The sequence below is a fragment of the Dendrobium catenatum genome, unplaced genomic scaffold (genome assembly GCF_001605985.2).
Source record: "Dendrobium catenatum unplaced genomic scaffold, ASM160598v2 fragScaff_scaffold_156, whole genome shotgun sequence".
In the NCBI taxonomy this organism is placed as follows: Eukaryota; Viridiplantae; Streptophyta; class Magnoliopsida; order Asparagales; family Orchidaceae; genus Dendrobium; species Dendrobium catenatum.
The window spans coordinates 11,752,354-11,778,085 of NW_021318618.1; the positions used below are offsets into that span (position 1 = coordinate 11,752,354).

General features: G+C 36.1%; 1 protein-coding gene across 1 annotated transcript; it reads left to right on the forward strand.

Moving 5' to 3' along the window:
• Positions 1 to 375: 375 nt before the first annotated feature.
• LOC110096204 (peroxisomal acyl-coenzyme A oxidase 1) lies at positions 376 to 23,148 on the forward strand. Its single transcript, XM_020822017.2, has 14 exons — positions 376 to 587; positions 2,769 to 2,877; positions 3,870 to 3,931; positions 4,250 to 4,459; positions 4,688 to 4,775; positions 4,856 to 5,018; positions 10,323 to 10,521; positions 14,494 to 14,691; positions 18,449 to 18,580; positions 21,166 to 21,286; positions 21,410 to 21,520; positions 21,661 to 21,730; positions 21,815 to 21,998; positions 22,681 to 23,148. The coding sequence occupies exons 1-14, from the start codon at positions 450 to 452 to the stop codon at positions 22,888 to 22,890; spliced, it is 1,995 nt and encodes a 664-aa protein (XP_020677676.1). The 5' UTR covers positions 376 to 449; the 3' UTR covers positions 22,891 to 23,148.
• The last annotated feature ends 2,584 nt before the right edge of the window (positions 23,149 to 25,732 follow it).

Consider the following 25,732-nt stretch of genomic DNA (forward strand, 5'->3'; position numbering starts at 1 on the left):
AAAATTTTAATATTACATACATACCACCCATAGTTCATTTTCATATCAAATATGAGTGGTAGAAATGAAATATATGAGTGGTAGGAAAGAAATATTAGTGGTATATTTGATATTAAAATAATATAGGGTGGTATGCATGTAATATTAAAGTTTTAGTTATTAGATATGTAAATATGATATTATAAAGTGGTATATATGTAAATTTCTCAAAAAATTTAACTCCACCCCTCGTTGAACTATCTTAATAATTTTTTTTTTAATATAAAATTATACAAATAAAATTCAAGAGAATCCTTCCCAAATTTCTCACTCAACTGTCCTCTATATATATATATTGAGTAGCGTGGTCTATTATTGCGCCCTGTACTGTGTACTCATACATCTGGGGTTGCTGAGAAGATAGAGTTATTTCCCGATCTCTTCGCTGTCGGTGGGAAATTTTTGGAGCTATGGAGGAGGTCGATCACCTGGCACCTGAGAGGATCACGGCTGAGTTTGATGTTGAGGCGATGAAGATCGTATGGGCTGGATCCCACCGCGCCTTCGAGATTGCGGATCGGATGTCCCGTCTAGTCGCCAGCGATCCCGTAGGTTTCTGCTATTGATTTTTTTGGTGAATTTGTTGACTTGAACTTGGATTTTTGTACGGTTTGCATCTGTGGCTGTTTGGTTAGGGACTACGAGACTGAAGGGTGACATTTTCTGGGCCAAACAGTTTTGGGATTTTTTGACAAGTTCTAATGAAGTTACATTCTCGTTGACCTTTCATTTCTGCTTTCAGAATATATGTTTTTGTAGTCTTTTTGGATATAACAATGTTTTAAAAAGTGGATGTGTTAAGCAAAATGGCTGATCTCTATGTAGAATGAAGCTCAAGTTTCATAATTTTAATTTTATTTATTTGAAAATAATAAAATATGTTATTAGTTAAGATTAAAGGAAATTAAAAAATTAGTATTTTAATATTCAACAAAATATAAGCTTTTATCAATTATAATTTGTTTCATTAATGTAACGCATATCAAAATATGATCAACTTTACATGAAGTTAATTATGTAGTATCTATGTTTTATTGAAATATTATTATTATAGTAATTGCGTCTTGTAATATTTGCAGTAGTAAAGAGAGATAGAGTTTAGCATTCAAGCTTTGTAAGAAGATACAACACATAGATAGATAAACTAGAAAACCTTGAAAAGGGGAAAAATCTTGGAGTCTGATGTAGTTGAGATGATTCTACTAGTGTTTGTATTCGATTACAAATAATGCCCTTCCTCGAGGGGAATGCCTTAGCTGAGTGTAGTAAATATACATTATATAGAGCACAATACATGGTGGAAGTTGGAAGAATCTAGTCATATGTGAGTTGTTCTCAAAAGAATATTGGTCTATTCGTTTGGTTGGTAGGATTATAGTCAGGTGACTGTGGTAGGAGGGATAGTAGTCTGCACGTGACTGTGGTCAAAGGGACTATAGTCAGCGAGCGACGAAGGTCGGAGGGATCTTATTTGGTGGGCGATGGAGGTAGAAGGGGCCATATTCGGCGGGCAACAGATGTCAGATGATGGCAGTCGAACAAAGTTCTGATGGAGATGGCTGGGTAGAGGTTCAACAGCGGTGGCCTAGTGGCGAGGGTTCACTGACGGTGGTGTTGGGGTGGAGCTCCGAGATGCTTCAAGCCTCCTATCTCTCTTAAGTCTCTATTCCAGAGCCCTCATTTCATGTGGGAAGAGGGGGTCTATTTATAGATTTTGAGAGTGACATGCCCTGTAAATATGAGAAGATCAAGGGTAGATTCGAAGTGCTCCATCGGACGGTTCATACTGATTATCTCGATCATGGAGTTTTCATGTAGCTTTAAAGTACCTTACAAGGAAATAGGCCCATGCATGGAAATATCAGCCAGCTTTTTAGATATTAATGAGCTGGCACCACTAGAGTTTCAACTACATGAGCTCAAACCGAAAACAGCCAATGCTTGTGTTGACCCCCCCCCTTTGCATACATCACCTCATTTCATGTGGGAAGAGGGGGTCTATTTATAGATTTTGAGAGTTACATGCCCTGTAAATATGAGAAGATCAAGGGTAGATTCGAAGTGCTCCATCAGACGGTTCATACTGATTCTCTTGATCATGGAGTATTCATGCAGCTTTTAAGTACCTTAGTGATGTCAAATTTAAGAGACCTTGGGCTCCTTAGATTTTTCTTGTCGAGCAGGTCAATTTGACTATAAGCCTGCCATATTTGGAGATCATTTGGTTGCCCAATTTATGCTTTGAAGCTTCAAAATATGCTTCGGTCTCTTGATTTGGGCCCATTTGGGCTCGGATTGGACCGATTTTGTTGTCGTTGGGTATGTCTCACTGAGACGTTCAAATTGACTATAAGTTTGCGCTTAAATTGGAGTTTGGATGATCCTGTATTTAATTTTGGAAGTTACCAAATAGAATATGCCTCAAGATTCATGCTCGATCAAGGCGATTTTTGGTGACATATCAATAATAGATAAGTATTATGGAGCATGCTTAAATGAACATAAATTATAAATAAAGAATAAATGATGAAATTTATGATCTGAGTTTAGTTCATTAGGTGTGGGATATATGCGTGGGTTTTGTCTCTCAGCTTACAAATACTGATGAGCATACTTGAGATTTAGCTTGATTTTATTTTGATTAATTTTATCTAAAAAATACAGTTGCATTGTTTTTATTTATATGATCTACTAGATTTTAATATAAGGAGTGATTTGCATTTTGTCAGGAATTTCGGAAGGATAATAGAACTGTGCTTGGCCGTAAGGAGTTGTTTAGAAATTCCCTGAGAAAAGCTGGCCATGCTTGGAAACGCATCAATGAGCTCCGTTTAACCGGTAATGTGGTGTGCTATGCTAATTCATTTATCCGTTATTTTGTACAATGTGCGTTTATTGCTTGTACTGCTTTGATTTATACTGATATTGCATCACATTTGTGTATGATTTGAGTGCTCCAGTTGCACTGATAAAAAATAGCCAATCTTAGCTCTATATTCACATGTGGAGGGTTTCATGTATCTTGCATTTTGCATTGTTATGTAGAACTTGATCTATATCATCTGTGCAATGCTCAATTTTGTTCGTTCATATGGTTATAAGATTGTTATTTCCGGACTGAGCTCTTTTGGAATCTCTTTCTATCAAGTAGGTTGCTCTAGATTTTTCAGTTAACTTTGTTCATTGAATTTATTTAATGTCAATGATCTTAAGGATAATGTTGTATATTCTATCTCTAAAATACTGCTTACAAAACTCAATCATTCCTTTTTGCTTTTCAGAATATGCAATTAGTACTTCCTGAACTTTTAGTCTTTGCTTAAAACTTCATGTTGGTAGTTTTGGTATTCTTTCAAATTTTCTTTAAGAATTTCCCCTATTTTCCATGCACTTACATAATTTCCGTTGAAAGAATTTTGTCCCTAGCAAATGATGTCTCTTACTCTAGCTTCTAGTTTCTGAACTTTTTGGGTAATTTTTCATTTGTTGCATGATAACAAATATATTTTATGAGAGATTTGGCCTCCCATAGGCTTCAGATTTTCAATGAACTTTGTCTCAGTAATATGAGAGCATATTTTACTTCTAACCGATACATGTTAAAAAAACGGTCAATACTTCCATAATTGTTGTGCCAAAGCCAATGCCGATTAGTAAGAAAAGTATGAAGAGCTTCGTGACACCTTATATTTTAATGTCTAATGCATCTGACTTGAGACTTTATATTGCTAATGATTTAGATATATTGTCATGGATAAGTTATCTTGTACCGTTTACTTTTTTTATTCTTGTTCTTTGATATCTTATAGTTAAAACTTTGGTTTGAACAGAAGAAGAGTCATCAATGTTAAGATTCTTCGTGGATGAGCCTGCTTATGTGGACTTGCATTGGGTATGTAATTATGCAACTTCATTTATGCTATGATTATCAATGACTGCTCATATGGATCATACTCAATATATGAGAAATGAGAAATTTTTTAGGACTACTGTCTTTGAGATTAAAAAAATTGATTTGATGTGCTAACTGTTTGATAGATTGGCTAAGTATGATTTGCCTTTGTTTTTAAGGAGAGGTGCATCATAGTAGTTCTTGAAAAAAAAAAGGAGTATTAATCTTCTACTATGATTTTTATTTTAATACTTAGCTATTCAAATTAATGCATTGTTCTGATTGTTCCTGACTCACTTGTTTCATGTTCTTCTTCAGGGCATGTTTGTTCCTGCTATTAAAGGACAAGGAACTGATGAACAGCAGAAGAAATGGTTATCCTTGGCCTATAAAATGCAAATTATTGGCTGTTATGCTCAAACTGAACTTGGTCATGGTTCAAATGTTCAAGGACTTGAGACAACGGCAACTTTTGATCCTAATACTGACGAATTTATCATTCACAGCCCTACATTGACATCAAGCAAAGTTAGTGAACTTTATACTTGCTCTGTGAAGATAACTGCAACCTTTGTTCAAATGATATCATTTAACGTTTCATCCATGTTTCTGATACTGCATTTCTTTTTCCATCGTGTTGCCACTATGTTTAAGTGCTTTTTTTCATATGCTTCTCTTTATTGAAGTGTATAGTTGCTCTTTTAGATTATTTTTATGAAATAAATTTTTACTGTAAATGTCTATCATTTCAACCAGTGGTGGCCTGGTGGCTTGGGGAAAATCTCTACGCATGCAGTTGTTTATGCCCGTCTGATAACGGATGGACAGGATTATGGTGTTCATGGTATGCTTTGCATAGGTTAACATTATCTTATTGTACTAGTTTGCTAAGACAGTCTTCACAGGGCAGTCTTCAAATTTCAGGATTCATTGTCCAATTACGAAGTCTTGATGATCACTTGCCACTCCCTGGTATCACTGTTGGTGACATTGGCACAAAATTTGGAAATGGTGCATACAACACAATGGACAATGGTGTTCTACAATTTGATCATGTGCGCATACCAAGAGATCAGATGTTAATGAGGTTTGGAAGTTGTTGTGCTCTGCGTTTTTTTCCTTTTACTGTTTACATCCCTTTCCCATCCTTTGTTTTTTAGTGCTGGTATTGTTAAGTTGTATATTACGTATGAAATAATGATTATCCATTGTTGTCATTGACTGCAACATTCCTGTCTAAAATATGCAGAAAGCCTGCAATTGTTGTTGTTAAGCATAACCTTAAAGATAAAAATGTCATATCATTAACTGCCAATGTATGGTTGATTCAGTTTTAATGTATTAACCTTAAAATGAACACTATAAGGAGTTAGATGTCAACTCTCTGGGGTTCACGAGAGTTTATTATGTAGTCCATTTCAATTTTTAAATCTAACAAAAAATTTCAATCAAATTAAAATGCCCTCACATTGAAGATTTTTCTCAAAATAGATCCCACACATTATCGATGGAAAATACCTCCCTACCCTTCTTATCTTACGCAATCTCCCCTAACATGTGCAGTGCTTTACCAGTTATGGGAAGTTGACAATTAATGATCGCCAATAAGCTAATACTATGCATGAATAAACAGTTGCTTATTAGAATATTCCATTCGGTGTCAATCAATTTTAACATATCAAGAATAAGATTTCAAATAGTAAAGCATTGTACCAAAGGAGGTTTGTGATGCCTCGAACCTTCGTCCATATCGCATAGCTGCTATAGGAGTTCCATGAGAGCGCGGTGGAGGGTTATTTTGGTGTGCATAAGACATACAGGAGATTGACATGTGAGTTGTATTGGAAGGGGATGTACAAAGATGTGAAAGATATTGTGGTTAGATGTGAGATATGCCAACAGAACAAGTATATGGCCATAGCTCCAACGGGGTTACTTCTACCCCTAGCTCTACCATACAGGGCCTGGGAGGAGATCACCATGGACTTTATAGATGGGCTACGCCAATCTGAGGGGTTTACAACGATTTTGGTGATGGTTGACAGATTGAGCAAGTATACTCATTTTATTCCCCTAGCCCTTACACTACAGTGACAGTAGCAACGACATTCATCAGAGAGGTGGTTAGTGATGGGGGCATCGACAGGAGATTCCGGCGCGTCTATCAGTCGAGGTTGCCGTGAGCGTCGAACACAAGTCCCCATTCAAATTCGGGGTCCGCCATGCATTCTTGCCTAGGGTTGAAGGAGTCTCCGAGAGGAAAAAGGAGGTGACCGGTCTTGGGGTGGTGGAGGGAGAAGGAAAAGAGATGTTATTTAGTGGGAGGGAAGAAAGCTGAAATCTGATTTCAGTTTTAATTTAGAGGAAATAGGGAAGCTTTGTTTTCAAATCTCAGATTTGAAATCTGAAATAAAAAACTGAAATCCCGTGATAGATGGGGAGGTATTTAGGAGATATTTAATTATTGATTAAGTGTGGATTGGAGAGAGAAAAGAGGAGGAGGTGGCCGGCCCCATGGAGAGAGGAGAGCAATCAAAATAGTGACGTGGCCTCTCTTGATAAGCTTACGGAATTAACAAATCTGAGACTTGATTCTCAGATTCATTACACAGGAAAAATTTCCTAAATGGCTTTAGCTTCTAGCCGTTGGGGATTTCACGTTAAATGAAAAGAAATAAAAACGGGCCAAATTTCCTAATAGAAGGAGATGTATAATAGGAAAGAAATTAAAGCCTTGGCATGGGATTTCAAATTTTGAAAACAGGTGGGCGGATTGGATTGGCCGGCGGGTGGCCGGATGCTGGTCGGCGGGTGGCCGGCCGGTGGCGGTTGTTTTTCTGACCGGCAAAATAGGAAGGGAGGTGCAAGGTGGCCGGCGGCTTAGGGTTGCTTGGAGCAAACGGCGGCAAGGGCAAAGAGGAAAAGAGATGGAAGCTTCCGAAGATTTGACAACTACTAATTTACTAACCTCAAATGTCTTCTCGTTGAATTTCCACAAGATTAGTTAGCATGAACTAGAACTCACAAAGAGATCTAGTCTTCTCCGGCGAACTCACTAAGAGATCGAGGGTGAAGAACTCACCAAGAGATCTTCTTGAACTCACAAACAGAACACATAATGGTAAATTTTCATTTCATCAAAAGCTAAACTATTACATGAGAAAATGGCCATATAAATAGGCCTCAAAATGACAACGAAAGTACTAAAATGCCCATTGGGCTACAATAACTATCAAATACCCATAAGGGGAAAAATGGAAAAACATGAAATAAAAATAGATTACTACATAAAATGATGAAAATATAAATCATGATCGAGGCCGTCGATCTCCGGCATCTCCTGGAGGTACATGTGTCAAAATCGCTGCTGATGTCCCCATCATATACTCATTTTATTCCCCTAGCCCTTACACTACAGTGACAGTAACAACGACATTCATCAGAGAGGTGGTTAGATTGCATGAAATGCCAGAGTCTATAGTATCCGACAAAGATAAGGCGTTCCTCAGTTATTTCTACAGGGTGTTGTTCACATTGCAGGGAACAGTGCTTATCGATTGAAGTTACGCTCAATCGCAACTATACACCCGGTGTTCCATATATAATAGTTGAGGAAAGCTATTGGAGATCATGCAGCTAGTTCAGAATGACCGGGGACACTGACAACAAATCTGGAGGTAATGTTGGAACCACTGGAGTTGAAAAGGGTACGACAGGGAAATGGTGGATTTAAGGAAGTGCTGATAAAGTGGAAGAACCTACCTGATTATGACGTCACCTAGGAGCCATATGAGAGAGTGAAACATTCATTTTTGCCTTTCCACCTTGAGGACAAGGTGGATCTTTGGGAGGCTAGTATTGATAGACTGGTCCAGCCTGGACTGACAATAGTCTACTAGAGGCGGAACAAAGTTTTGGTCACCAGTAATGCTACCCCCTTTGGGGGTGGGGCCCAGCAACTAATTTAAGGAGGAAATAAAGAGTGATTAGGAGGGAAATTAAAATTAGAAGGGCTGTTTGGGTATTTTACTCCATTAATTGTATGCTTTTGTAGGAATTGGGGGCTAGGGTTTTGGTTATCTAGGATTTGGCTGAAATTTGAAATCTCTCTTAGGTTTGCTTGGGCTCTAGCCGCCGGTTAGGGATTGGGAGAGATGGATCTTCTTCTTGAATTGAAGATTCATTGTATCTTGCTTGCTTTCTTTCATCTACTATCAAATAAAGAGTGCTTTTTTGGTTTTTTCCTCTACTTTCTTCCCAAAAACTGTTTTGTAAGTTGCTGAATTTCTGATTTCAGCAAGGGATTTCCTATTTTTCATTAGTACTTCCTATCAGTTTTCAATAGTAAGCCTTTTGTGGCGTAGAAATCGGTATAAGAACTTTGGGAGGAATAGGAAAAAAGCAATGAAGATGCCTTAAAGAAAGAGGAAGGTAAAAAGAAAGACGCCCCTTGACGAAAAATAGTATAGATCGAATTTTGTAAGTGCCGGTAAGAGAATTGTTATATTTATATTATGTTTTAGTGTTAGAGTACCCATAAAAGATAATTGAATGGCACAATAAGAGAGCTTGTTGTGTGATTGAAAAGTATAAACAAAGCGAACAACTAGATACTTATTGTCTGAAAAAAATGTAAGCTAGTTGGGATAGAGAGGAGATATATGTTAAAATTATTGAGGAGAGAGGATAGGATTCATGAGAGAAGAAAGAAGTGATCATATCTTAAGTGACAAACAAGTGTTAGTGGTGGTAGCAAGTGGCTGTAGCAAATGGCAGTAGACACATGTGCTGCTATTGAGCAGTATCTCTATGATGCTCAAGGAAAATGCAAGCTCGAGAGTGGGCATATGGTGGTGGGTGAGTTCTTCTATAGGCATGTGCATGGGGACATAGGCGAGCATGAGTGTGAGAGCTAGAATGACTGTTGTGGGCTCCATGAACATGTGATGAACGGTGTGTGCAATTGAGGCTTAGGGGGTGGGGACAAAGATTTTGGAGTTGGGACGGTTGGGATAGCGAGAAAAAAAAATTGTCTTATTTACTAGAGATACTTTATTAATAATCGCGGATGAGTATGGTATTCTAGGGTCAGCCTAAATGAGCTTACCCTACTCTCCAATTTATGGGTAACTTTTCTATTTTACTATTTCTCTACATTAATAGATTCAATGCTGATTCCATAAAAATTGCCATGAAGCCGCTATTCATGACGTGATATTTTATCCGGCTGAAGATATTGTTGTTGCAATATGGTTTGCTAATGAATATATGAACCACAGTAGTGTTCCTTAGCAGTTTTGATGTGCTTTGGACTCCCCATTAATCAACAGAAACATGGGATTAATTCATGACCAAAGGCTGAACACTATAAAGTCTGCTTAGTGCGTTACAATTTGATTTTAAATTAGTTCTGATTTCTGACAGGATTCCCTATAATCTGTGCGACTGCATGCTATGATGTGGATAAAGACTAATCTTGTCTAAATTAGACGCATTTCAAATTCACATTCAAGGTCATTGACTGCTATGATAAAGTCATATTTGTTACAAACTATTGCATCTTAATTGGTTGGTGTTAAGGGAGGATGCTTACTTTTACATAATATTTTATGAGGGCATTATTTCATTCGCTGTGACAAACATGCACAACCTGACGCATGAGCGTCAAGCAAATTACTGGTTCTTTGGCTTGTTGTAATCTGTAATCCTTGAATTTGAGGTCACTATGTGGTTAGCCTTACCTTAGCTCCATGTTTCTCTCTCTTAATGTCTTATCCTATTTGAGTGTTATGCCCATATGTTCTTTCTTTCTTTAATGAAACTTACTAATAATTTACATAAATGCTTTGTCTTGGATTACTTCACTAGGAAATATACCGGAAGCAGAACTAAACATGTTGTCCTGGATCAGATAATGCGTTGATTATAAGTAGAAAATAGATAACTGAAATGGATGCCAAAGATGACTTCATCATTTGTACAAAAGCATTTCCAAACATAGATATATAACCAAATATATATTGAATCGGCTTGTTTCTTATATCAGGATTATTATGCTGTAACATAATTCACATTTTTTTAAGGACATTAATTAATGGTTTCACAAATCCGTAAGCCTTTATTTCTTACTCTTTGTGGTTGAATGTAATCTTGACAAGTTACACGTTTGATTAGAGTAATAAAGAGTTTCTAAGATGCGCTTCAATGTATCTCTGATTCCGATTTTAAATTAAATGTATTATAATATGCACCAACAATATCATAGCTTCAGAAGAACAGTTTTATGTCAGCATTCTTGTTCCAATTGAGAATATGCTAGTTTATTTTTGGATTTGTGGAAAGTTTTATACACTGGGATGAAGATACAATTAATTATAGTAGTTTGCTGCAGGCTTTCACAGGTTACAAAAGAGGGGAAATACATTCATTCTGACGTACCAAGGCAACTTGTTTATGGAACAATGGTCTATGTACGACAAACCATTGTTGCAGATGCTTCTAGAGCTCTTTCTAGGGCTGTCTGTATTGCAGTAAGGTATAGTGCTGTTCGCAGGCAATTTGGCTCACAGAATGGTGGTCCTGAAACTCAGGTACCTATTTTAACTTTTTTAAAACTGAATTTAAGTAATGTGCAGCAAAAATCACATATCATATTTTTTAAAAAATCATACAGGCTACTATATTGCCATGAAACTATGTAATCATGGAGGAAACTATATCTTTTAGGCAAAACTGGATTGTTTAACTCTGCTTGCTTTTTCTTTTATTTAGTGTTTGCTTTCTCATTGTTGACTGATTTAAAATAATAAAAAAATGAATGAATGAACAAAACAAAAGAGCGATATAACAGAAAAAAAAAAAACGAATGACAAAACAAAAACAAAAAATCAAAGAGATATATCTCTTCACGACTACGATCCGACCCCACTTCATACAATTTTACGCTTAAACGATTCAGCTCTTTTTCACAATAACTCCCTTCAGCAATTCAGTCAATAAAAAGAAGATAAATTAAAAAAAAAGGATTATGGAAAAACTTACGCTCTTGATGCCACTTATGCTCTCGTCGTCTTCCTCCAATCCCGTACCTGTTGTTACTTCCAATTGGTCCAACCGAACACCCAATCGCACAAAACCCCATTCAATCCCTGCTTCCGGGCCCAACAAGTGCGGGATCGTGCTTATCTGTGCATCCGCCTCGCCTGCGAAGCGCTTTACGTCGGCCCATCTTCAGACCACACTACTCCCGCCTCCGATCCCCGCCACTTTCGACCGAAGCCAACATGAGATCTCACGCTGTCTGCACTTAGCGCCCGATTCTGATCGTATGAATCCCCTTCCAACCCTTGATCTAGAGTCCGCCCAAATCTCCTGCGTGCTCCGTTCAAACAAGCCTCTGCCTGTAATACTTTACCAGCACTACTTCCACTCCAACCGAATGCCTCAACTGCGTGAAACCACACACCAACTTTTATCATTCGCGCTCTATTTCCTGTAGTTTATACATATTATGTAGATTCGATTTCTACTATTTATTCCGTTAATATAGCCAAACTTATAGTTTTTTTAAATTTCGATGTCAAATTTTGACGTCAATTAACCGCTAAAACTATATATATATATCATGGTTTAAAATTGCGCAATATGAGGCTTGCCTTTGCGCAATTCCAGTAAAAAACGCCTCGAGTTTTTTTTATGAGGCTTGCACCTCAACTTGGTTGAGGCCCGCCCCGCCTCACTGGCATGAGGCTTACACCTCACGCTATATATATTAAAACTTACATAAATCTTGAAGTAAATGCCCGACATTGGACTCTATAGGAGAGGAGGAAGGGGAGAGAGCAGTTCATCATAATGATGATTTGAATGAATAACCCCTTAGTGATGAAAATGCTGATGACTTCCGAGTTCTTATGTGATATGTCATTGCTATTTATTTTTGGAAATTTGAATTATATGTTAATGAAAAGAATACTGGGATTTGAGAAAGATAGAATTTTGAGTTGAACTATATTTCATGTTGTCTTATTATTGGGATATTTTGATTTCACTTCATATCTTATGCTTTTTTATGTTTTATATTATTCACTCATTAGTATATAAAAAATTTATCATTTTATGTTTACGCAATTTTTTGATTTTGAGACTTACGCCTCAAAACGCCTTGAGGCTTACGCCTCGCCTCACGAATGAAAAACGCCTCAATACCCGAATACACAATTTTAAACATTGATATATATATATATATATATTATAACTGAATTGAAGCTAAGCAATGCCAATTTACTGCGGCTGGATAGAATTGTCATACTTTTTGGATATCCTAACATTAAGACCTTAAAATGATAGCTTTCTCAAGCATTATTAAGACCTTAAAATAATACTCTAATATGTCGTTCTTAAATGCCACTTAAGTCTTCTGCTCAAGCATCCGCATTAAAGTATGGCTCATGGATTCAATATCCTTAAAAAAAAAAAAACAAAGAGAGCAGAATGCCAGACAGAACTCTTTAATCTACTTAATCGAGTACAAGGATATCAAGTTTGACTGGCTAGCACTAGAGCAAGAGCTGGTTAGCAAAACGTTTTTAAAGGAAAGGGTTATTCCATATTTTACAGTAATTTTGAAAATATATTTTTTATATTTCATGTGGATATGCATTTGATGCCTTTGTAATAGGTGGATCGACTTTTTTTGTTAGAATAGGATGATAGTGTTAATAACTTATGACACAAATATGATTTTTAATAGGCACATTATTAAAATTAAGAGAGGCTATTTCAGTAAAATCATACCAAATAGGATCGTGCCCACATTATGGAGCCATATAGTCAAGCCAGCGCTAGAGGTCAAATGTCGCGTTTTTTACTAGCACTTAGAATGAATTTGAGTGATATTTTGGACTGGACATTTACTCTCTATTAGTTAGAGTTACTCTTGAGTTCATCATCCTAGCCAAACGGTTGCGGATGGTGGAGTTTTACTTTAAGTTTACATGGTTAATTTTAATCTTAAATATCAAAATATTTAATAAACATTGAGCTTAACGATTTTAATGAAAATTAAAAATTAAGTCATCCCGTTGAGATTTATGTTCAACACGGTCATCATCGGAGAGATTTAAATAATTGGTTATTTCAACCTTGTCAACTCTGTTCACATGCTAACAGAGAATTGGATTCAACAATTGATTATCGTATGAACAGTAATGTTGACTGAAATAAAATAGAAAAAAAATGGGAAATGTGAAACAGACATAACACTTCAGAAAGAGACACATCTATTCTATGCAACATGGAGAAATCGAACAAAAAAAAAAAAAACTTATGCTTTCGCTCAGTCTGCTCCTGTGTCTCCCATATTCAACCTTCTTACCCGCATCAACTCCTGCGTCGAATCCCTTTCCACGCTCCGATTTGAAATCCCTCTTTTGCTTCTGCTCAAGCATCCACACAGGCCGTGATTTCCTACAATTGATTTATCCACAGTCTATCACTCCCAACTTGCAGCCTGTGAATTCACGTGCGTAACGCACAACAGCGCACCATCCCGACTCCTATGCATGTCTGCCTTCCACTCAACAGACTTGTACGATCGTGCCACCTCACGCCTGCATGAACCTGAACAGCTACCTCAACCTGTTCGCCCTGCCTTCGTCATTCCACACAATGCATGCCCAGTCTGCATCTAACAAGTTGTTTGTGCCCGTCACCTCCATTCCCGTGCTCATGCGCCCAACAAGCCGCCTGCTTGCTTCTGTCTACAGAGAACTACCACAATTTGCCTTTTGGCTTGTTGTGTGTAAACTGCCTCAATTATCCGTCCCTATTTACTTAAAACAAAGCAGCAGGTTGTCTGGTGTCCCAATGCTGGTGATATGTATAGAGGTCAACACCATCATCCTTATTTTGATGCTCTTTCTTATTGTGTTGGCATGCGAAGTTCTTGTCTTGGTTTTATTAATTTGGAGAAGAAGGCATATTTTCAATTTATGTTGAGCAACATTTTTTTAGATGTTGACAAAGGTGAAGCCACTCTGCTGACACATGAGCAGTTCAACATATGGGCGTTAAAGAATGTAATGAATTTTTAATGGCGAGTGGCACAGAGGAATCATGAGCCCACAAGTACAGTCGTGAGTTAGGGATTATATTGCAATAACCAAGAAGAAGATAGGAGGCTCTTGGCCTAACAAAAGAGTGGGAAGGCAACCCACAACATCAAGATTAGGAGGTGAGGATAGTTAATCCACCACTTGAAACTGAGAATGCTAGAGGACAACCATTGATTCCGTTTTTTATTCATTTTTTAATACAAATACAAGTAGAAACATTGATTCCATTTCTACTGTTTCTTATAGAAATTCCTGATTTCATGAAACATGCGAAATGGTTTTAAATCATAGCATTTAGTGTGTTTGATGATTGTTTTATAAATACAAGCCGTTTTGTGTTGTTTAATCTCTCTCTCTCTCTCTCTCTCTCTCTCTCTCCCCCTCTCTCTCTCCTCTCTTTTTTGACAAAACCATCTTATCTTCAAATTCAAAAGCCATTTGTTGTAGGTGATTGATTACAAGACTCAACAAAGTAGGCTTTTCCCCCTGCTTGCTTCAGCATATGCTTTCAGGTTTGTGGGTAATTGGTTAAAGTGGCTTTACACGGATGTGACGCAAAGATTACAGGCTGGGGACTTTGCAACATTGCCTGAGGTTCATGCCTGCACAGCTGGTTTGAAGTCGCTGACAACGTCTGTTACAGCAGTATATTCTAATCCTTCCATTTCTTTACCATTTTGCAGCTTAAGCGATTTCTTAATTTATTCTAATTCCTCTTACTAATATGATGTCATCTCCCTAGTTTGGTAGTGCTAGACGGTTATGATTACCTAATGCTATGTTATATTGTTTTTCGTTTGTTGCCATCTCTAAGGAATATGGATTTTTCCTTGAAGGAAGATTTTTGTCTCCTCAGCATAGGTTTGTGCATTGTAGCACTGGAGTATAACTGATAAAGAGAGTATTGCACTATTGCTATGCTCACTTGTATCTATTTATTTATTGATCTAATTTGAAATTGAGGAACATCGTGGTTCGTTGTTAGAATAATAATTGGCATATGTTCAAATGTTAGGAAACTCATCTTGCTTGCAAGAAACTAGTCACATTTTCTTTAATTTTCTTATTCTTTGGGAGACGTTTGGTTAAAATAATGTATTGAGATTAAGGCTTCGTTTGGGACAGTTTTTTTACTACTTCTTAAAACAATTTTTTAGTAAAAAAAATTAATTTTTATACTAAAAAGCTACTTTAATAAGCACTAAGAAAGTCATCCCAAACGAAACCTAGGTATTGCATGTTCTTGTGTTTTTAGCTGGTGTAACTATTCTATTTTAAAGTAATATATTGCGATATAATGAAATTTATTCATAATTATTATTGAATAACTTAAATTATTTTAATTAAATAATTGTTTTAAAAAAGCTATTAAAGGGCACATCTACTGCAAGTAGCTCCTGCTATTACAGTATCTGGGGAGGCGTTGATATGTTCAGTCTTACACTAGCATTGCAGAGGTGCAGAGGTTATTGACTCCATTATAGGACTTCTGATTATAAGAAAGTAAGATTGAAGTCATCCCAATTTAAGCTGCTGTATCTCGTGATTTTTTTTCCGGAGAATCATTTCTTTTGTAAAGTTATTAATGATAAAGGAGACATGAACTAAGTTTTGAATATACATAGAAATAGTGTACTATCCTTTTATTTGGCAAGTTATTGAACACCATCCCTTTTTATGCTGATCATCTAGAAGAAGAAGCTCCTAATCCTATACAACGCCATCTTGCATATGTAAAATGTTCAGTCAACTGTAGTATATCGGAAGGTTTAATCATGCAATGAATTCCTTTTGCTGTCATTGTTTTTTTATAGTTGATATTGCCATACTATTCACTAATTTCACATAAGCAACTAAGAGAATATAAAATTGTGTAGTTTGGAATTGAAAGGGCTAAGTCTGATGTAGAATCGCTAGAAGTTGTTTTAAAAGATTTTTGAATGATAGGTTTAACACCTAAAAAAATGAGTTATAAGGCTGATCACAAATAGTTGGGATAAGACAAATGATGAAGATGGTGTTATTAGGAATTGAGTCAGTATTACATATATTTATGTATATAAATTTTACATGACATTATGGAGGGGAACATTTTACCATAATTTTAAAGGAAATTTTAAATTTTTTCTATAATTTGAAATTATTTCTACAGTCAACACTTCTTGTTGGTCAATAGTTTTTTTTTTAATACTAGATGATGCTATTCTTGAAAATATTGTAACATAAATCTAATCATTTGGCATGAAAGATTTTGCGATGAAAAGTAATTTTTTTAAGATACTATCAATACAGCACTTTGAAAAAACTTTGCTAGTATGATGTCTTAGTTCTAAGTTGTTTTTAATCACACAAAACATCTAATTTATGATTCATTGATTGTAGTTATACTATTTGTATTTTCCTTTGTCCTTCTCTTGTATATAATTTTCTGTTTCACAAAGGCTGTCTGATGTGATGCAAGCTTGGAGTTACACAAGATTATAAAAGAGAATTTACTAAAAGATTAACCGTTATAAAATCATGCATCCATTCAAAGTTGGTTACAAGAGTTCTCCGTATTACACTTGCTTAGGCAAAGAGTTATATGGAAATTAACCAAGACAATTTAATCAAATACAAAGGGAAAAGTAATGTTAAAAGCTTACAACATGAATCCAAAAATTAATAACGAGTTGTTCACCTTAGGGTCCTACTCTCTTTCCTACGATTCTAGGTTGAGCGGAGGAAGATCGTCCACGCTAGAAATGAAGTCGCCACGAGGAGGGAGGAGCCGAGGAACGTCGTTGTTGGGAAGGTACTCGGAGGTGGAGGTGGCACGGGAGGATGACCGTTGATGATCCACTCGTAGTCTAAAGATTGTTCGTCGACGGCGTCCACGAGGGTGGGGAGGATTCGATTCAAGTAATCCTCGATGGTGTCGTCAAAGCCAAATCCAACGTCGAAGAAAGGAGATCGAAGGACGTGGATGTATCCGTAGATGTCGTATTCGAGCCCGTGGTCAACCGCGGGATCCGCCATACATAGTTGACACGTAGGCGAGAGATCACGAAGAAACCCAAGATAGAAGAGGGTCCGGTTTGGAGAGGAGGAGGGGAGGCCGGCGGTAGAGAGAGAGTGGTTGAGATTTATTTTAGAAAAATGAAACTAATTTCAGTTTTAGAGAGTTGGGAGGGAAATTATTTGAAATCCAATTTGGATCCCAAATTAAGGGGGAGGATTAATGCTTATTCAATGGGGAGAGCCATTAGAGGCTGGCGGCATCAATGAGGCTAGGGTTTGTTGAGAAATTGAAATTAATTTCAGTTTTAAACGAAATTGGAGGGAATATTTTATTGAAATCAATTCTAAATTTCAAATGAGGGGAGGAGCATTGAATGCTTTCAATGCGAATTCCCCAAGAAGGGGGCCGGCGGCTTTAAGTGGGAGGAGGAGTTTGGGGAAAGAGGGGAGGGGGTTTCCAAATGGGGGTGATGATGTGGAATTAAAAATTATTGACTCCAATTTAAATTAATTTGAAATTGGATTCAATCATAGAAACTTTCTTAAATTGGAATTCCAAATTTGGAAAGAATTTGAAATTTGAAATTCAAATTTCAAATTTGAAACTAGCGGAGAGAGGGGTTGGACAGATGTGGGGAGGTCGGCGCCAAGATGGTCGGCCGGTGCTGTGAAAGTGGCCGGCGACTAGAGCTCCAAGGAGGCGGCAGTAATGGGGGCTGGGGTCGGATTCAGGCCAAGAGCTTTAAGTGGTTTTCTCTTGAGGTGGAGGGGAAGTGTTGGAGGAGGAGGATAAGATAATTGGGAAGCACGAACCTTACTCCGTCAACCACTAGAACTCACAAAGAGATCTAACGGTTCTCTCCTCAAGAACTCACAAAGAGATCTAGGAAAAAGTAGAACTCACAAAGAGATAAAAAAGTAGAAATTTTCATTAACAATAATCAATCTTCATACAAGATACAAGAGCCATATATATAGGCTCTACATGACAACTAGTACAAAAGACTAACATGCCCTTTGGGCTACAAAAGCAATCAACTACCCATAAGGGCAAAAATGGAAAAACTGAAAAAGAAATACATAATACATAAAATGCTAATACAAATAGGCATCAATAGTAAAGGCTCTCCATCATAGCCATCGATCTCATGTGTCGTCTCTGATAAACAGGTCGAAATCTTCTGTCGATGTCCCCATCACTGTCATTTCAATTTAAGGATCACGATGGTTTTTTTTCGTACTTGTTTTCCATTAATTTCAATTTAGGCATCATTACGTTGCTTTATATCTTTAACTTCATTGTACTTGAAACTATTGTATCATTTACTGCGATGAAATTATGTTCTTTGTGAACTTCTAGATCTACAAAATGTGGCTAAGGAAACTTCTTTCCCTTTTGCAGGATGGTATTGAAGAATGTAGAAAACTTTGTGGCGGACATGGTTATCTGTGCAGCAGTGGGCTTCCTGAATTATTTGCTGTCTATGTTCCTGCATGCACATATGAGGGAGACAATGTTGTCCTTCTCTTGCAGGTCATTTAAAATTTGTTTTTCTTCCTTCTATGCCAGCGCGTTTACTGTCGTACTTGTAATCTCTTGTGCTTGTTAAAAATCTCTGTTCTCTTTAGAATGAGACTATGGCTGCATGATTATTTCCTGTTTATAAGGTCATAGTAAAATTATATATTCGGAAGGATTTCATCACGAAGGTTTTAATTAGGAAGCTTCCAATTATGTTTATTATGTTATGAAGGATTGAATTAGGGAGGTTTGAATTAGGAAGCTTTTAATTATGTTTCTTATATGTTATGTCTATTTAAGGGGGAGTTTGTTTAGGGTTTGAGGTTATGTTTTGCTGAAGTTTGTTCTAAGGTTTGTTGTGAGTTTCCTAGCAGTGTCTAGGGTTTGTAGGAGAGCTGATCTACCTCTCGAATGGTAGATCAATTATATCTTGCATTGTTTTTTAAGAAGAAATCCAAATTCTGCCCCTACATTGGTATTTTTGCATTTGTTTCTTATCTCCTTTATTATTTTTACTTCCAAGATGCATCAAATTGATATCAAAGCAAGATTTTTGGAGAGATGACAACAAATAAGGTGGATGCGTTGAAATGGAGCAAATCAAATCCGGGTGGAGGAGATATTCTCAACCATCGAAGGAAGGTTTTCAATCATGAAAAATCGGATGGAAAGCCGATTAGGATGGTTGGATTAGATGCTGAAGAAGCTCATGGAGATGCAATCCAAAACTCCACCGGTGGTTTCGATTGCTAACGCCCACCACAATTTGACCGGGATTCCCTTGGTCAAATCTAAAGGAAAAGAGATCGGATGGGAAGAGTTTGATGAAGAGAGCTCCTTTCATCAAGAGCTACCTCCTACGGCTTCGATAAGAGGCAAAATAGGGCATTTGGATGGGGGGACAGCATGAATAGAGTTTTATGGTGGAGGTGGTAGGATGACCGACCACTATGGAAGGCTGTTTATAAAAGGCACAAATACATGGCGAAGGATCCAGGAGGACTTCTAGATGGACAATACATTTATTTCACCTTGAGGACAATGTGGCACCTTGGGAGGGGAGTATTGATATGCCAAATGTGGCCACCTTGCGCGGCCCATGGGAGCTATTATTCATTATGTATATAGAGGAGGAATCAAGGGGATCAAAGCTATTTAGGAAGGTTCCTAATCAAGGGGGAGCTATTTAGGAAGATTATTAATTAAGGGGGAACTATTTAGGAAGGTTTCCACTAATGTTTATTATATATTAGGAAGGATTTAATTAGGAAGCTTCCAATTATATTTATTATATGTTAGGAATGATTGAATTAGAGAGGTTTTAATTAGGAAGTTTCCAATTATGTTTCTTATGTGTTATGGCTATTTAAGTGGGAGTTTGTTTAGGGTTTAAGGTTATGTTTTGCAGACATTTATTCTAGGGTTTTCTGTGAGTTTCCTAGCGGGGTCTAGGGTTAGTGGGAGAGCTAATCTATCTTTCGAATAGTAAATCAATTGTATCTTGTATCATTTTTGAAGAAGAAATCCAAATTCAGCCCCTAAATTGATATTCCTACATTTATTGTTTCTCTCCTTTGCTGTTTTTACTTCCAAGCCGCATCGACCCCATAGGGAATAGGGCCCCTATTCAGAAAAGGGTTACTCTAAAGAATAGCTAAAGGCTAGAGAAAGTCAGATTAAAACGCCTAAAAGCTATTGTTTCAGAAGCATGAAAATGTCAGATATGCAGAATATGTTATGGGTGAAATTTAGCATGATGACCTCTGATGGCATCGTGTAGTAGTTCTAATTATATTTTCTTGCAAGATAGACTTGTGTTTTGCACTGTGTGAACAATTTTTTCTTTCTAGACGATGATCCTAGTAAGGTACGTTGGAACAATTGTAACTCTTTTTTTCCATCATATGAAATAATATTTAATATGCTACGGTTTGTTGTAAGATACCACAAGTTCTCTTAGCATGCATACATCCAACTGCAATAGCTGAATGTCTGATGCTTATAGATCTGGCGACAGCAGAGACAACTTACAAAACACATACATGAAATCATCATTAGATGACCACTCAAAGTTTAAATAGGATGCAATAAAAATAGTTTGGGTTTGCAAAAATTGTAAATTTTTTTTCTATGAATTGCTTTCTTGAAGTTTAGATTTGACTTACCTTAAGAAATGTAGAGGCAGACTTAAAAAGACTTTGTTAAAAAATATTAGAAATGATCTTTCTTTATTAGATTTAAATGAGAATTTGACTTTTAACAGGACACAATGGAGAAAAAGGATTCATGTAGCCGATCCCACGTAGTGGGTTAAAGGCTTGTTGTTGCTGTTGCTGTTGCTGCTGCTGTTGTTGCTGCTTTCTTGAAGTTTTGATTTCTAGTACTTTGACATAGAAGATGAAACCTTTTGAGCTTTATTGCATTTTGGTCTTTCTTCTAGGTTAAATTAGAGTACTCTAGTTTTTATGAAATAACAAGAATTGTGGAGAACGTAGAATAATCTACACTAGTTTGGATGCCTGATTGTGCTTTCAACTTTTTAGTTTTTGGGTACATTGGACTAATGAACCAAGGGACCTGATGTTTTAAATCTCCAGGTCGCAAGGTTCCTCATGAAGACCGTTTCTCAGTTGGGATCTGGAACGAAGCCCACTGGTGCTGCAGCTTACATTGGAAAAGCAGAATACTTGTTGCAGTGCAAATGCAATGTTCAAAAAGGTTGTGCCATTTATTATCACCCAGATCTTAGTGAAATAAATCTTTTGTAGATCTTTGATTTACTTTTTATGCAATTTATTATGACTCTTGTTATCTAAAATGATCATCTTTCATTCTGTTCAGCTGAAGACTGGTTGAACCCTTCTGTCATCCTTGAAGCATTCGAGGCTAGGGCAGTTAGACTAGCAGTTATTTGTGCTCAAAATATAAGCAAAGCATCCAGCCCAGAAGAAGGTTATTCACCCTTTTTTTTAATAGTCTTTCTTGTTGATATATTTACATTAAAGGAGTATATTTTTCCCCTAAACCTGGAGAATTTTATGCTATTTCCTTTTATCAAATGAATTAGAGCTGTTGCAACCTATTTTCCTTAGGCTTCCTTGAGCTATCTGCTGATTTAGTGGAGGCTGCTATAGCTCACTGCGAATTGATCATTGTATCTAAGTGAGTTAATGCTAACATGTTTACATTCAGCTTTTCAACCTTATTGTTGATATTTATCGCAAAAATTTTTCCCCCAATTTCTAGGTTCATTGATAAGGTGCAGCAAGACATGGAAGGACAAGGAATTAAGGAGCAGCTCCAGATCCTCTGCAACATATATGCGCTCTCTCTTCTTCACAAGCATCTTGGTGATTTCCTCACAACCAACTGCATCAATCCTACGCAAGGTGCCCTTGCAAATGAGCAACTTCGAGCTTTATACACCCAGGTTACCATTCTTTACCAATAGAAACAAATTGTGTCTATCAAAATTTTGGCCGGCTGTGTTGGATTTGAAATGAGTAAAATATAAATTCTCGTTGAATAGTCATTTATTGTGTTCTGATAGGAAACACTAGAAGATCTCAAGTATTTCTTATCAATCTTCGAAAAACAGCGACCACAAAACCCCATTCAAAAATAGGAAAACAGTAGATAATTTGTAATATTTGATGAAATGAAACGGAAAATACCAAGATACAATTGATCCTCTCTTCGAGAGGAGGATCTTTCTCTCCCAAATCTCTATACGCCGCTAGAGCCCAAAGGAAACCTAAAATCTAAGAGATCTCAAATTTCAGCCAAATTCAATATGCCCTAACCCTGGGAAAACAAAGTATTTAATGCATACAAATCAAAAGAAAATCCCTAAACAGTCCCTACACTCAAATTTCCCTCCCAAATCCCTCAAAAATCCTTCCTAAAAAGCTCCGTCAGCTCTTGCGGCTCGTGCGGCATCTGCAACATGAAGGAAAAAACTCCGTTGTTCGCCCGTAAGCCGGTTCCGTCTGGACCGGTCTAACATGTTCATCTTAAACTAAATTCAGTGGACCCGTCCTATAAACCAAAATTTCTCTATCCCAATTCCTTAGATAAAGACCTTAATCTCCATCTTTCCTGATACCTTACAGGTTCGGCCAAATGCTGTATCTCTTGTGGATGCATTTAACTACACTGACCATTACTTGAGCTCTGCTCTTGGACGTTACGATGGCAACGTTTACCCAAAGCTATATGAGGAGGCATGGAAGGAACCTCTCAACGACTCTGTTGTGCCTGATGGCTACCATGAGTATATTCGGCCTTTGCTCAAGCAGCAATTGAGGCTCTCAAGACTCTAAAATGACCTGGACGCCATTATTTTTAGCGAGGAGTCAGGTATAATACCATCATATAGGATTGCTTTCCCAGTTCCCAGAGCCAATGTAATGGCTCTCAATAAGGTATTTGGATGCTTTTAACCCTAAATCTGAGGTTATGTTACAATTTAATGTGAAGATGTTTGATGATATCTTAAGCTATTACTGTATTTATTGAGTTCTAACTCTTGATTTGGATCTCTTATTAGAATTTAATATTCTGGTTAGAGTTTTCTTATAGATACTTGTGATTTCTCAAAAGATCCCTTTTGATTAAAATTAGCCTATGTGTCCTACGATATTCTGTTTTGGTAGCAATAATAGTAGATATAATAATTAATTATTTAATTATTAAGCTAATAAAACTCAAAAAAAATATTTAACTTCTAATTTCTAATCGAATAATATGTGAATGTCAATCACCACTACATATTATAAGAGAAACTGATTTTTTTTTTTTAATTATCTAATTAGTTGGTTCTCTTTGATATAATTAATTGTTAATAAATTATCTATTAATACTTTGGTAAAAAAAATAAACAAAATAAGAAAATTAGATAGGATAAACCGATAAAAAATAATTTTGCTACAGATGTGATCGTTTTGTACTCTCTCATTATCTATCTATTTTTATAGTTTCTCTTTAGCCTGTTTATGCTCTTCCTAATGCTGTAGCTTGCCTACGATTTGCTTCTCCTCCTCGCAAATTCTTCGTTTAGGGTTTAGCTTCACTTGTAGTAAGCTTCTTCGTCTCCTTCGACGGTGAAGTTGTTGATGGATTGGAAGTCACTACAGCCACCAGGCAGATTTTGTGGCTTGCAATGGAGATGGAAGCAGATGGAGCTCGAATTGGCTGGATTTTTATGTGTGTGTTTGTGTGCGTGCAAAATAGAATTTAAGTTGATAATTGTTGGAGAAATTTTGTCATCATCAATCGATTGGGATATTTTATAATCGAGTGCGGCATATAAAATTATATATTATTCTGAAGGACAAAAAAAATTTATTTCGTTATAGACTCAATAACAAAATTCATAATTTATATTTTAATAGAGATTTTTTCCTATTTAATATTTAGTTGAATAGTATCACGACCTGGTCTGGAGACTCAAATTAGCGAGGTGGGAATAGATGGTTGGACGGTTGACTAAATTTTCAATTACTAACTAATTATTTTCAATAAGTAGAAAGAGCTACTAAAACCTCAAATTTGAAATAAATTGAAATAAAATCATTTAAATTCGGTGCGCCACACGTATGATACATATTTTCACATATTTTACTCATTTAAGTTAATTGAATTATAAATGTAATCATTTTTCAATTGGAATAGTAAGTCATAAAGAAATCAACGAGTAATTCATGGTTCTAATTAAACTCTAATAACTCAAAGTTGGAGCAATATGCATGTACAATATACATGATCATTTTTCAAACATAAAATAATTTCTTTTCGAGACTTTCAATAATATGCATATATCATTATACATATATTTAATCATATAATTTTTCTTTCTCATAAATAATACAACCGTCGCAGGAGACATTGTTTAAATAGTATCAATGAAAGTACTCATTTTCTATTTTCTTTTCCTTTTCCATAACATTTTTCATTAACGTGTACGGGTACATTGCATTCCTAACTAATACCATAATGGTGAAGTTGTTGTTAGATTGGAAGTCACTACAGCCAACAGGCAGATTTTGTGGCTTGCAGGGGGATGGAAGTAGACGGAGCTCGAATCCGCTCGATTTATATATGTGTGTTTTTTGTGCGTGTGCAAAATAGAATTTAAGGTGATAATTGTTGGAGAAATTTTGTCATCATCAATTGATTGAGATATTTTATAATTGAGTGCGGCATATAAAATTATATATTATTCCGAAGGGCAAAAAAATTATTTCGTTATAGACTTAATAACAAAATTCATAATTTATATTTTAATAGAGATTTTTTCCTATTCAATATTTAGTTGAATAGTATCATGGCCTGGTCCGGAAACTCAAATTCGCGAGGCGGGAATAGATGGTCGGACGGTTGACTAAATTTTCAATTACTAACTAATTATTTTCAATAAGCAGAAAAAGTCACTAAAACCTCAAATTTGAAATAAATTGAAATAAAATCATTTAAATTCTTTTCTTTCGGTGTGCCACATCTATGATATAAATTTTCACATATTTTACTCATTTAAGTTACTTGAATTATACATGTAATCATTTTTCAATTGGAATAGTGAGTCATAAAGAACTCGGCTAGTAATTCATGCTTCTAATTAAACTCTAGTAACTCCAAGTTGGAATAATATGCATGATCATTTTTCAAACATAAAATAATTTCATTTCAAGATTTTCAATAATATGCATATATCATTAAACATATCTTTAGACATATCATTATCATTTCTCATAAATAATGCAACCATCACAGGAGCCATTATTTAAAATAGTATCAATGAAAGTACTTATTTTCTATTTTCTTTTTCTTTTTCATAACATTTTCTATCAATGTGCACAAGTACATTGTGTTCATAACCAGTACCATAAGGAGGTATGATTCATCAGTCAACATGCATATGCAAGTATTCTATTTTCATCATATCATTTATCTTCTCAAATTATTTCATATTGATCTATATCATAACTATTAGGACATAGGATGAATTATATCTCTATTATATTAAATTCAAGTCTTCTAGTTTACCATGATCAATTATCTTTGATAAAGAAAATTCATATAGCATTAATTCATATAACATTAATAATAAACAATTAAATAATAACAATATTTGATGTATCATATGTAGGTGAAACAAATATTATT